The sequence below is a fragment of the Corvus moneduloides genome, chromosome 1 (assembly GCF_009650955.1).
Source record: "Corvus moneduloides isolate bCorMon1 chromosome 1, bCorMon1.pri, whole genome shotgun sequence".
Taxonomy (NCBI): domain Eukaryota; kingdom Metazoa; phylum Chordata; class Aves; order Passeriformes; family Corvidae; genus Corvus; species Corvus moneduloides.
The window spans coordinates 111,015,187-111,027,572 of NC_045476.1; the positions used below are offsets into that span (position 1 = coordinate 111,015,187).

The 12,386-nt window shown below is 37.0% G+C and overlaps 1 protein-coding gene across 13 annotated transcripts in view; it reads right to left on the reverse strand.

Annotated features, from left to right (window-relative positions):
* Positions 1–12,386, reverse strand: part of PTPRM (protein tyrosine phosphatase receptor type M) — a 453,822-nt gene that overhangs the window by 221,486 nt on the left and 219,950 nt on the right. For all 13 annotated transcript variants that reach the window (XM_032122179.1, XM_032122255.1, XM_032122222.1 and 10 more), the window contains exon 8: positions 1,346–1,654. In XM_032122179.1, coding sequence (XP_031978070.1) covers positions 1,346–1,654 — 309 coding nt within the window. The remainder of the gene's footprint in view (positions 1–1,345; positions 1,655–12,386) is intronic.

Sequence of the window (12,386 nt, forward strand, 5' to 3'; positions counted from 1 at the left end):
GAGGGCCAGGAATAAGAAACTTTAGATAAAACACATAAACATCCCCAAGCTCTCTAGTGTTGTCATCCTACAACTGAACCGAATTAAATTTAGAGCATGACAGCACAATTAATTCTAATTAAACATTTCTTTTTGTTAGCTATGCCTTGTTGAATCTGTTGCATTAGTAGCTATATATTCCTAAATAGTTTCATTTATTCCCTCATATATTTTGATTAGAAATTAGTACTACATAAAACCAATACAGCATGTATTAAATAATTTAATAAGCTTAAATGACAGACTTCAAGTATTTATTATAAAAGAAGCTCATCATTGCCGCAGGTTTCATTAGAAATATTTCCAACATGTTTAAAGTAAATCTGTCATCGATCTGGAAGAAAATACAAATCCATTCCTGTTCAGATTGCAGATGATAAAAATGGAAAGAGGGCAGATCTGTTATATAAAGCAATGCCAGTCATCTGATAAGGTTCCTTTTAACTGTATGCGTTTAAAACAGCAAAACCAAGGTCAAAAAAACTAAGGTACACTTGTAGAGGGAACTAAGGGGCTATATATCAGCACAGAGTATTCTGGAAAGGTGAAACTGATTCCTGGTGCATGACCAATTCAACAAGGAAGTCCCATTTTGGTATTGTAGCTAAGAGACCTCCAATAAACTCTCTGCATGTGTAATCAAAATAACATCACAGAATACTTGGGAGGATGGTATAACCTTTTCATGCAATATTATTAGAGCATTGAAGAGACACATTACCCAATTCTACTGTCTCTGCTCAGAAAAGACATTAGCAAATTACATTATTTATTACTTACTATATTTATTATTACTCAAAATGAAACAAGTTTAAAAAAAAGAGACATGAAAACCCCATGTGAGTTGAAAATTATTAAAAGGAAGAGACTATCTGTATATTTAAATGCCTGTATATGAAATATAGTGTGAATAAGCAACTAACAGTGTCCAGTGGTTAGAAAGCCAAAGACAGAGAAACTGAAACCACAAATCAAGAACAAATATTTAGTGCTGAGCACATCACTCAGCAGAGGAGCTTACATGAGGATACTGCTGAAAATCACCTGAAATTTCTTCAAACAGATACTGGAACTTTAGAGAGGCAGAACATAGACCAATCAGAAGTTACAAGTTTAATGATGAAGTGATTAACTATGTGGGATGTTATAGGTTATGTGAAAGATCACTGTAATAATGGAGCTTCATTAAAATTGGTGAAGTTGGTGGAAAATCTGTTACAAATTTTAGTGAAAGCAGAATGTGCACTTACATAGAAAATTATGCTATCAGGTTGTGTACCATATATATGTAAATACAACAACTCACCATCTTCATCAGTTTGCACTACAAGTTCTTGGCTTTCTTTCCGTCCTTCAGGATTCATCAATACTAATTTGATGCTGACATTTGTGTATGGTGATAGATTAGTAATTGTGTGCTGGGGATGTGAACTTTCTGTATCCCAGCTGACTTCCTCTCTCACTTGCTCCTGCCCTCCAGCCTGGTAGCGGTAATGCACTGTGAGGTTGTACCGATGGCAACGTGTGACATTATATCCAAACGGCTCCCAGCAAACAGTGATCTGTCTAGATTTGATCTCCACAACCTCCAGTCTTTGTGGCCCACGCATGGGATCTGCAAAATTACCAACATAATTCTGCTGTTATTACTTATTCAGATTATAACAGTGATGTGCCAAGTAAGAGGTTATACAGTTCTACAAATATGACAGATAAGCAGAAACAGAAATCCAATGCTTTATAGAATCACAGTATAATAGAAGTATAGGCTCTGAAAAAATGGGGAAAAATGGAGAAAAGAGTGAGAATTGTCTTTGATGAAAAATGAAGAGCAAGCAAAACACTAAATAAAGTTTTTATTCTTCGACTCAAATTGCATGGTACAGTTGAAATGACACTTTTTTACCTGTTGCATGGAAAAAGTAAGCATGTCCAATTTCTTTCGCACAAATTATTTGCGTTAACACTTTTAGAGCAAAAACCTGCACAGAACAAGATCTAAAAAGAAAATGTGATTTCAGAGAAAACTTGCAAATATACATTAATTTTCTTGCAGGACTGTTTATACAAAGGCTAGATGGTTCTTCAGCTATTTCTTACTCATTTGTTTTTAAGTTAGACTGAATGCAATTACTCAATCTCTATTTGTCTAGGACATTACGTTAATATTCCAATTTCTTTAAAATAGACCATAGGGTTTTTTCCCACAAAAACATTAGCTGTTACTAGTGCAAATACCTCAGTTTGTTGTAGTGGTTTAGCAAAGATACAAAATAAACAAGATATTCTCCTGCATCTGTGCCTTTCCAGAGATCTCCCAGTTGAAAACGAGTCATCAATCAAAATGATCAAAATCTATACACAAGCACCAAAGACTGTGGTTGATGAAGTTAGATTTTCTTCAATCCTACTGGTCACAGCAATTGTGATAGAAGAGTGAATTAAAATTTCCACCATATTACAGCAGAACCACTGAGCTGACACCCTCCCCCCATTTTCAAAACACTGTCATTAACAAAGCTATTATACATATTTAGCAATAATCTGTGTTTTTTCATATTTGAGTCCTCAAAAAGATTAAAGACAATGTCAGGTTTTATCCATTGCTTCACTAGTTAAACACTTAGAAGACTTTTAATGAGTTAGAAGCCTCTTACACGTAAACAAATTAATATGCATCTTCCCCCTTTTATGTTTGTTAATCAACATGTCTTCACTAGGAATGTTCTAAACAATTTACACAGGATTTCATCTTCTTACTTTCTAATGTAATCCCTGCATGCATGAAATATTTGTTCAAAGATGTTATTCATCTCAGCTCCTTGAAGAAAAGGTGTTAAGAAATTGCTTGTTCTATCATCTACAAAGCAGGGTATTTTTTCCCCCTTTCAAATCATCCAGCTGCTTTTTAAAATTTTTTACAATTCATTTTCACTGTCATACAATGTTGATCACCAGTACAGAATATTTGGCAATTGGTGAGAATAAGGCAAAACAAACCGACTTCTAATTCCAGTCTTCTTTCTAGTGACTTGACTGAGAGGCAAAAATGTCCCCAGCAAGAATAAATTGCTGTAAAGCCATTTATCTGCTTCCATGCTCAGGCATCTCAGCTAAGAATTCTGGCATCTGGGGGCTTTGACACATTTCTACTGCTACAACAATTAAAATTAATATGAATCAAATCTCAAGGACTGGCATACAGACTCCGTAACTTCCTAAACATTTACTTCTGTGTAGTTCAGACATAAACTTCACGGAAAATGATTTTCCTGTTTTGTTTTTTTAATTTCATTTCAGTTTCTAAGAACTTTTTCTTTTAGATGAGATGATGAATAGCAAAGGACATTTGAGAGGCATTGTGTAACTGTAATTGTATCTGAATGGGCTGAATAGAAATAGAAAACCAACAAAATTGAGGTGACCCTGACATACAACATTAAACAATTGAAAAAAGCTCCTGGCTGCAAGAATATGGAACAGCCTGCATAGTTCCACAGTGGGCACATCAGAAAATTCACAGGGGAGCTGAGAAATCATTTTATTATAGACATAAAACTAATTCATAGCATTTTAAAACTGAAACTGAGTGGCTGTACAAAATATCTGGATAAAAACCTATCCAAGATTTCTGCCCAGAAGGAAGGTATTCTTATGTCATGTTACTTTAATAAAAAGTACAAGTTAGCCCTCAAGTTAAATCTGTGAGAATGACAGATACATTTTCACCTCCAACAAAACAGACAAGCGAAAAAAGAGTTTAGATTGTAAAGGATGGAGACAATACAACTTCCCCTGAAGTTCACAGGACAAAGCTCATCGGACAAGGCGAATACCCGGGTTGCTTTGGCTCCTGACTTGACTCTGTAACCCATAGCATCAGATAGGTACACAGCTCCTATCTATTTTTCCTACCATTCATTCAGAGATTATGCAACTAATAGGGCCCTAATGAACCCTCTCATTAATGAGGGTTTTAACAGTGCTACTTTAAACCAGAAAAAAAAAAGGCTAAGGCAACAACAAAATTTTGGTATTAAAAAAAGCCATATGGCTCAAAACAGCCCTGAAAAATAGCAGTTAGTGCAACAAAAGATAGAAAAGGAAGTGTCCATTTGATCAAGTTAGCACCAAACTTCTCTGGAGGTATCACTGTATACACCAGAGGAAGTATTTCATAGAATAGAATCACAGAATCATCAAGATTGGAAGAGATCTTTAAGATCATCAAGTCCACCTGTCAACATGGCACTGTCACTGTAACCTCTAAACTACTAAACCATATCACCCAGTGCCAGATCCAGATGCCTCTTAAGCACCTCTAGGGATGGTCATTCCCAACACCTCTCTGGGCAACCTATTCCAATTGACCACCCTAACAATGAGAAAACAAGTTCTAATTATCTATCTATCTATATATCTTTAATGCAATATGGTTCTGAGAGCACAGTACATCACTTCCAATGCACTGGAAGGTATATGCTTTTCCCCAGCAAGGACACAGGATACTTGGGGAAAGAAAACTGTTAAGCAGCACTAAAAGAATGACAGCTAATGACTATGATTTAAAAGGGAAAGCTGAATTAATTTTTACAGCATGATGACTTCATTTAGTTGATTTTATTTTCTACAGGATTTATCACTTTCCCATGGTGAGTTCCCAATGAGTGAAAAAGTAGGCATCCCTCAGAGATGCTGCTATGGTGCTCATGAAACTTGCGCTAACCGTCCCTGCGGTAGTGGAAGGCTGTCATCCCAGCCACGGTCTGCTCTTCGTACCTTGCACCACGTAAGGTAGGTGACAGCTAAACAGAGAGGTGTCATTTCACAATGCTGATCACAGCTGAAATCACACCTTTTAGAGCAGAAAAAGAATAAGGAGCTTAACACACCATACCGACTGTATTACAACATATGTACTTCACAGCACGAGAGCTCTTTGCTGAGCCCTTGCCTCCTCCTTACTTGGTAAACGCCCACCTGCAGAGGTTACACCTCTCCACCCACTGCAGTTTTCCGAGTGAACTGAGCCCCTGTTGCTCCTCAGTACTCCAGCTATTTTCTTACGCCTTACTGGCACAAATCATGAAGCAAATGGGGAAAATGAGGCCTCCCAATTCGTAAGAGAAGAGGTTGTCCTCCCAAAGGACCACACTGCCTGTCAAGCCTGAAGCTTAGCCAGGTAGTTCTTACCCATTCCCCTGCTGGTGCCTGCAGCATTTTTCCTACTGCTCTCCTTCTGCCAGCTTCAGCAGGGAATCAGGCAGTGAATTCTGACAGTTGCAGCTCTGACCTGAGGGACCAGCAAGCCCGGTTCTAGCCCCTGGCACTTTAGCATCCCATTTAATCGGTGATCTTGGCTCCTTTTCTGCTCCACTCTGTTTTCCTGAGAACATGGAGCACAGAATGACAGACAGGATCAATTTCCACCACAGCTGCAATTCACAGCTCATTTCTCTGGAACTTCACACTATACCTTTTACCACAGGTACAATGCTTTTTCAGAAACTCAATTTCAAAACCACAGAGACATTTAGGTGTATTTTTAGCATCCTGTCGTTGATCATCAAAACCTGGATTTAGAATGAAAACTCAGGACTGCAAGTTTTGTCTTTTCATCACAGACTGCACAGACCTACTGAATTAAGAACAAGAAAGGAATGGCATGGTGATTTTCTGCCACTCCACGGCACTCCAGTAGCTGCAGACATCTGGTATGTGCTAGATACTATTTGAAAGGCACCTAACAATAGGAATTAAGAATTTATTTCTTGTCTATGCAAACTATTAGTGGAGTTTATCTACACAACAACTCTTGGACTTGGAATAGAGTCCAGATTGGACTCTACTGTCCTTTCACAGGAAGTAAGGGATAGACAGAACAAGAAAATAAATTTAAGATGAAAACTGAATATTTAAGTTATTATCCACAAAGCAGCTTTTTAAAACACAATAGTTAATAATGATAATTAAATGTAAAGACTGCTTCACAGATTGCCTAAGCAGTCCTGTTCAAATCACTTAACATCTTTTCACATCAATTCCCTCTGAGTGAAGTGGGAGCCACAGGACTCTAGCATCAGTATCTGACGGTGTCACACACAATTTCATAAATGCCTGCAAGGAACTTGCATGCTGCAGTGATGGAGACCACCTACAGAGGAACAGAAAACATGGCTTGTGAGCCAGCTGCTATCAAAGTAACAATATTTGGTTTGTTTCTAGAAAACAAATCTCCACAATTGTATACATCTATAGTCAACGCAAACAAGAATACACGAAAAATAATTTACTTGTTTGGCTTGTCCTTGTTTGATTTCAAATCTAATCTACACATGACTACTAACAATTTGAGGTTGTTTGCAAACTTGGTAAGACAGTTTTGTAAAAGATCACATTCAACTGCGATGGAGTGAATTTTATACTGTAATTATTCTTTATCTGAGTTCTTCAACAACAGATTGAAGTTCAAAAAGAGCCTTTCTTTGCTCAAAAAACCACGTGATTTCTCTGATGTGATAACAGATCATGTTTTTTTCGAATTCCAGTTTGCCTAAAACTGCAGAATGCAGTTGAGGAAAGAAACAATGGGCAAGATTTTGGATGGTGCAATTTCACAGTTTTTTGACACATTTTTATTTCAGTCAGATTTGTTAATATAAAGAACTGCTTTGTAGTTAGGATTAGAGGAAGAAAAGGAATACTTTACCCACATGATTTTTCATACTGTCCATTATTTGGGTTATAAAAGAAAGGAATCAAACAAAAAGAAGGCAAACAAAGAAACAAAGGGACAAATGACTCATGAACAGAATCAAAATCCTAATATGATGATGGTGGTGTGATTGTACTGCTGAGTCCCACTATTCTAAAGTGAAAACAAAGACTAAGCTGCCAGTGCGCACAAAACTGTTGAAGATCCAGAAACAACCTTTGAGTTAAGAGCAGCACATTAGAGGTTGGTCATCCTACTCATCTAAGAACACAGCATGTTCAGGAAACAACCAAAAATGTTGAAAACCAGCAAAGAATAATTGTAAATTAGTGAAATACTGGTGTCATATGAAATATCTCTGCTTCCTGTCATGGAGCAGCTATGGAAATTGATAGCAACAGTTACTAAGGTTATTTAGGTAAATGCAAAAGACCACAGAAGATACCCAGCATCTCCTGGAAAGACTCCAAATTATGGTATTTAAAATTCTTACCAATATTTCATATTACTAACATTTATTAACATTAATAACATTTCCAAAAGAATACATTCCTACTTCTGCAAAACCAGATGCCTCCCACAGAAAAGCAGCACTTCTATCAGTCTTCTAAACGTACTCCCTGACACTTTAAAAAATGTTGGGATGCAAGACCTGCAGAGTTTCAGCGCTAATGAAAGAAAGAACTATGAGACAGAAAAACTGAAATGATAGTCACCTGCAATGCCACAGAGGAAGGACTAATCCAGTTTTCATATATATAAAATGTGCTGAAAACTAGACTTTGTTTGCACAAATTCTGGCAAAATGGCTTCCTTTTAATTGTATTATTTTAAAAAAGATTGTCTTATTTTAAATTATATTTTTTCAATTAAATTAATTTGACTTCCAAGTCACAATGCCAGTGAAAGAAGATGAACAGAAGGATGTATATACCCTAAAGTTAGCATACTAGCTTTGAGCAGTAGCCTGCAGGGATCCCTCTGCACCCTTCCCCATTATTGCAGACTTAAGAGCATTGAGAAGCAGGAATAAGCCTCCTGCACACAATTCCCCCAGAACCTTGACTATCATGTTCAGCATCCACAGTGTCACAATGGACAGAAGGTATCAACAGGACTAGACTGAGGCAAAAAAAAATCTCAGGGCCCCCCACCACAGAAAGTTTTCCTTCTCTGTACTAAACCACTTCCCATCATCTGAGAACTGGAAGATTCACATTTAGAGCATGTGCTCATACTCAGCCTCTATTTCCTGGTCGAGATGCCAACAGGCTACCAGGTGAAAGAGAAAAGCCAGCATCTCCCAAACTACTCTGCTGCCAGGAAGATTACACCTAACACCATTCTTCAGCGTGGAACCAGATGCAAGACCATGCTTCCACTGATTTTATTATATATTTTGAGTGCTGTGTAAAAGTTAAACCTTATGTATCTATATCAGGTATGACAAAAGCATGTTCTCCTAGTTCATATCCAAAGAAACTGAAACTCAAAAGAAATTAATTACTTGCTGAAGGTTGAAGTGCATCAGCAAAAGCCATGAAATCCCAATTCTCAGCCTCATTTCTAACCCATTAGAACACAGCACTGAAAAGTGCCTTTTTTTTTCCCCCCGTACTTTGTGGCCAGAAGAGGTTAGTTCCAAAATGTGGGAGCTCAGAAAACAATAAAATACTGACTTACAGCTCACAGCAACAAAATGAATAGGCCAAGTTCTTAGAATGAGCCAGCTTGAATCCTCACTCACTTCGCAAATTCAAATGTGAGATATAGCAGAGGTTTACTTTTTCCAGGAAGGATCCTAAATACTAGTATCACCTCATCACTAAGGTAATTTTTTCTGTGATATTTCTAGATGAAACACAAGCTAAGATACAGTACCTCTTGGGAGAGAACCATAATATTTAGCCAATTATAGAAGATTCATGGAAGGCAAATTCTAATAAACATCTAAGGCATCAGCTCACTGCTTACAAAAAATAAGTGTAGCTGTTGCTTGAAACCAGATCAGGCACTGGATTTAAGCTTTTAGTAATATATTGTTACAAGAACTTGATACAGAAACATGAATGAGTGATAAAATCACACCAGAAGTTTCCTTAACTTTTTACCTCTTCTCCAATTCATGGCTACACGTATTCCTGTGTCTTCAGGCTGACATTCACAGTTGCAAAATATATTGGTCTAATCACCAATAACACCCTTCTAATCATCTATTACATCTTTTTAAAGGTAGTAACATTTTAAAGTGTTGGTTTCTATATAGCATTTTTCTTTCATGAGAGGGCTGATATGAATGTTTCACTTCACAGCAAAATTTCAATCTGAACCAATGTAAATTGAATCTAATATTTTTTTATGTTGTCATTTTATAGGTATACTCTCAATGGTAAATCATTTAAATTCTAATACATTTAAATAAGGAATGAAAGAAAAACATCATTTGATATATTTTTGTCAAATTACCTACATTAGATGATTACTCCTCCACAATCAAAATCAGATTTTAAGTATGAATGATACAAACAAGATTACATTCCAAATCTGCAATACAGATTTTTAGTTGCTTGTTTAAAATGACATACCTAGCTATTCAGTAATCACTTTATAATAACCCCTTTCATTTCTAAATCTTCTTAGCCATCAGCCACTAGTGAGGAAAATGCTGGCAGTGGTTTTTACAACTACACATTAGTTTTACATTTCATGACAAGCTAATTCTACAGAGTTTGAAAGACAGACAAGCATGTGTTCTTAAGGTTTTCTTTCTTTTGCATGAAGAAAGCACACATCTAACTGAGAAATGAAAAATAAGGAGTGCAGACATATACTTTCCCCTTCACACATATGGCAGTAACAATTTATCCCAACTTCACCCCGGGAACTGCCATGAATAAGTAAATCAACAAGAATTAAAAGGTGGTGACAAATAACTCTCAGAAGAATTACCATGGTAAGATGGCAAATAAAGTGCCTATTTTTTATAGATGTTACCTTTGGTAGATCTACCTTTGGTAGATACTGGATCAGAAAGATCACTTTGAGGAAAATTGAAGTCAAATGAGCTGTGTTGCATATACTGTCCCTCTCAATGGAATGTATCACAGGCATTTACCCCTTTGACTGAGTTACCACATGACTGCTTTACAGCGTCATTATTGTCCTTTTTATCATTTCTCCATGTTTTTTTAACACAGCAAATGTCATTATCTGCCGATCTGACACAGACACATTTAGGCAGATAGGTACCTCCACACCTGTGGCACTCTTCAGAAGCTGGCACAGACTTTCAGACATTGTAAACATTCAGAAGTTCTAGTGTGAGGGAAGAATCCATTTTTCTAGCCCATTTCCCTAGAAATGGCTAGAATACATCTAGGATATTGTAAGATGGTAAATCATTCTCTTCATACACTAATAAAATACATGTATTTGTTACAGTGCCCCAATCACCTTCTGACTGTGACTAGTATTAAAGGCAAAGCATACACTGTCATTCTGCTGTGTGACAGACCAGCATGCTCAAACTCCTTACGTTTTATGGTACAGCTGCTTGAGTTACCCCTGAAGCCAACTGGAGAAAAGATAAACCACTCTGTAAATTAGTGAAGGTTTCAGCTGTTCAATACCTGCCCTGAAAGCAGAAGTCCAGAGATGGTTTATTACGTTGTGCAAAAGAATAAATGGGCAAAGCTGTTTCACAGATCAGTCAGAGTAAGATGTAGCAGCATGTTCTGGTTATCAGTGTGGGCTATCGCCACTGACAAATCACATCATTTCAGAGCTGTTACGACCAGCAGTGGTAGTTAAATTGGGGATTGAAAACAGAACCTAGATTGAACCTAGATGACAGGACAACATGGTCATATAAATCTACGTAGATGAGAAAATGCCACCAATCAATGTTACTCATCTAAAAAGAGTATTTACCATTCTTTCTAATCTGACATGTGCAATCAACCTTAACCAAACGATGTACAATGAGATCAGTTCTGACAAACATCTCTCAAATGCATAAACCTGATAAATGAATCAGATTCTCTGTAACAACTGGTAAAAGAAGCTTTGAACTTATATACACGTCAAAGGGGAACAGAATATTCTGTCTTCCTACTACACTATCATGTGCTAATGACTATAAACATGTAAGTACTGTAAAGTTGATAAGATCATCTGTTTAATTTGTGACAAGACTCATTTCCTGAAAGAATCTCCTATGTATGTGCCACTCAGTCTGGATACATGTCCTCATGTTAAGTCCATCCTCAGGACTTCTACAGGAGCTTCATCCAAATCTGTGTAGTTACTAGCTACTGAGTAATTTGTTTTTTCACCTACAATCTCAAATGCCATCTTTGTCTTTGATACTGTCACTAACTGAAACATTTGGCTTCAATATCAGTTGCAACATTGAACTATACATAGTATTTTGTAAATTAAAGGTTCTGATAAGTACCTACATTAAGAAGATACACTCTTGGTTTATTGGTTGAATATTCAAACTTTTTCTCCTGCTGTATCTAGAAAATACTTCAAGAAATCCCACACATTGCTCCTTCTCTGCTAGATTTCTTTGAATTTTCCTGTGACAGATCAAGAAGCTATTTACCACCAGTCTTCTTTGCTATGCCACTCCCCGTAAAAAGTAAACATTAGAAACTATGCTTGCTGGTGAAGGGAATTTGTATTGTTATACTGAAGCACAGAACACAGAAGAAACCATCATTGTTTCTGATACATTTTAATAAGGAAATAAACTGCCAGTGGAGAAGAAGGGAGAACATCTGAGAAAAAGGTGTGTACTGGTAAACTGCTTCAAAGTTAATTCTTCATAGGATTTAACAGTCGTAAGATTCCCACAAAAATGTATATACCTGGGAATTTAATATCTGCCTCAATACAGAAATGTATGATCTACTGACAAAAAGAGTAGGGGCAAACAAACACAAGCATGGGATAAAGAAGAAAATAAGAAAATAAATATGCTTTTGTGTAATGTGTATCACAGATTAGTCAAGCCTGTGTTATTTCCTTTAAACCATGCTTTATTTCCACACATGATCTTGAGCCTGTTTTGTTTATCTCCTTTCTGTAGTCTTAAAGATTAATCATTTATCAGGACTACATTTCCCTCTGTTGCCTCCAGCATCCCTTGCTTTAAACACTACAGGTCACTTTGCATTTGGCTATGTCCTTTTGCTTCCTTCGCCTCCTCTAAACTTGGTCCTGTCAAATGGAACCTGTGCATTTATGCCAGAACCATAACTGACATGGAAGAGCACAAAGCAGCCATCAAATATTCAGGAAAGCAGAGGTTATGGGAGGTTGCTAAAGTACCTGTGAACATGAGCAAAGGAGAGGGGCCAGGACTAGATTACAGTTTCACTGGTCCAAGACAGGCAGTTGCTTTACTGTTGAGACAGAACCAGATCACTCTGCAGACCACGCAGGAGCCCTGGATCACAGTTTTACCCCACAGCTCAAGGAAAACAGGGAAAGTGCACCAGGTATAAGCTGGTGTGACAAATTACAGAACTGCATATGACAGCAATTAAATAAATCTGAAAACTATCTAATTCTATCACCAATGACTCAGGATTCAAAGTCCATTAAGCATTGTTTTTTCCAATTG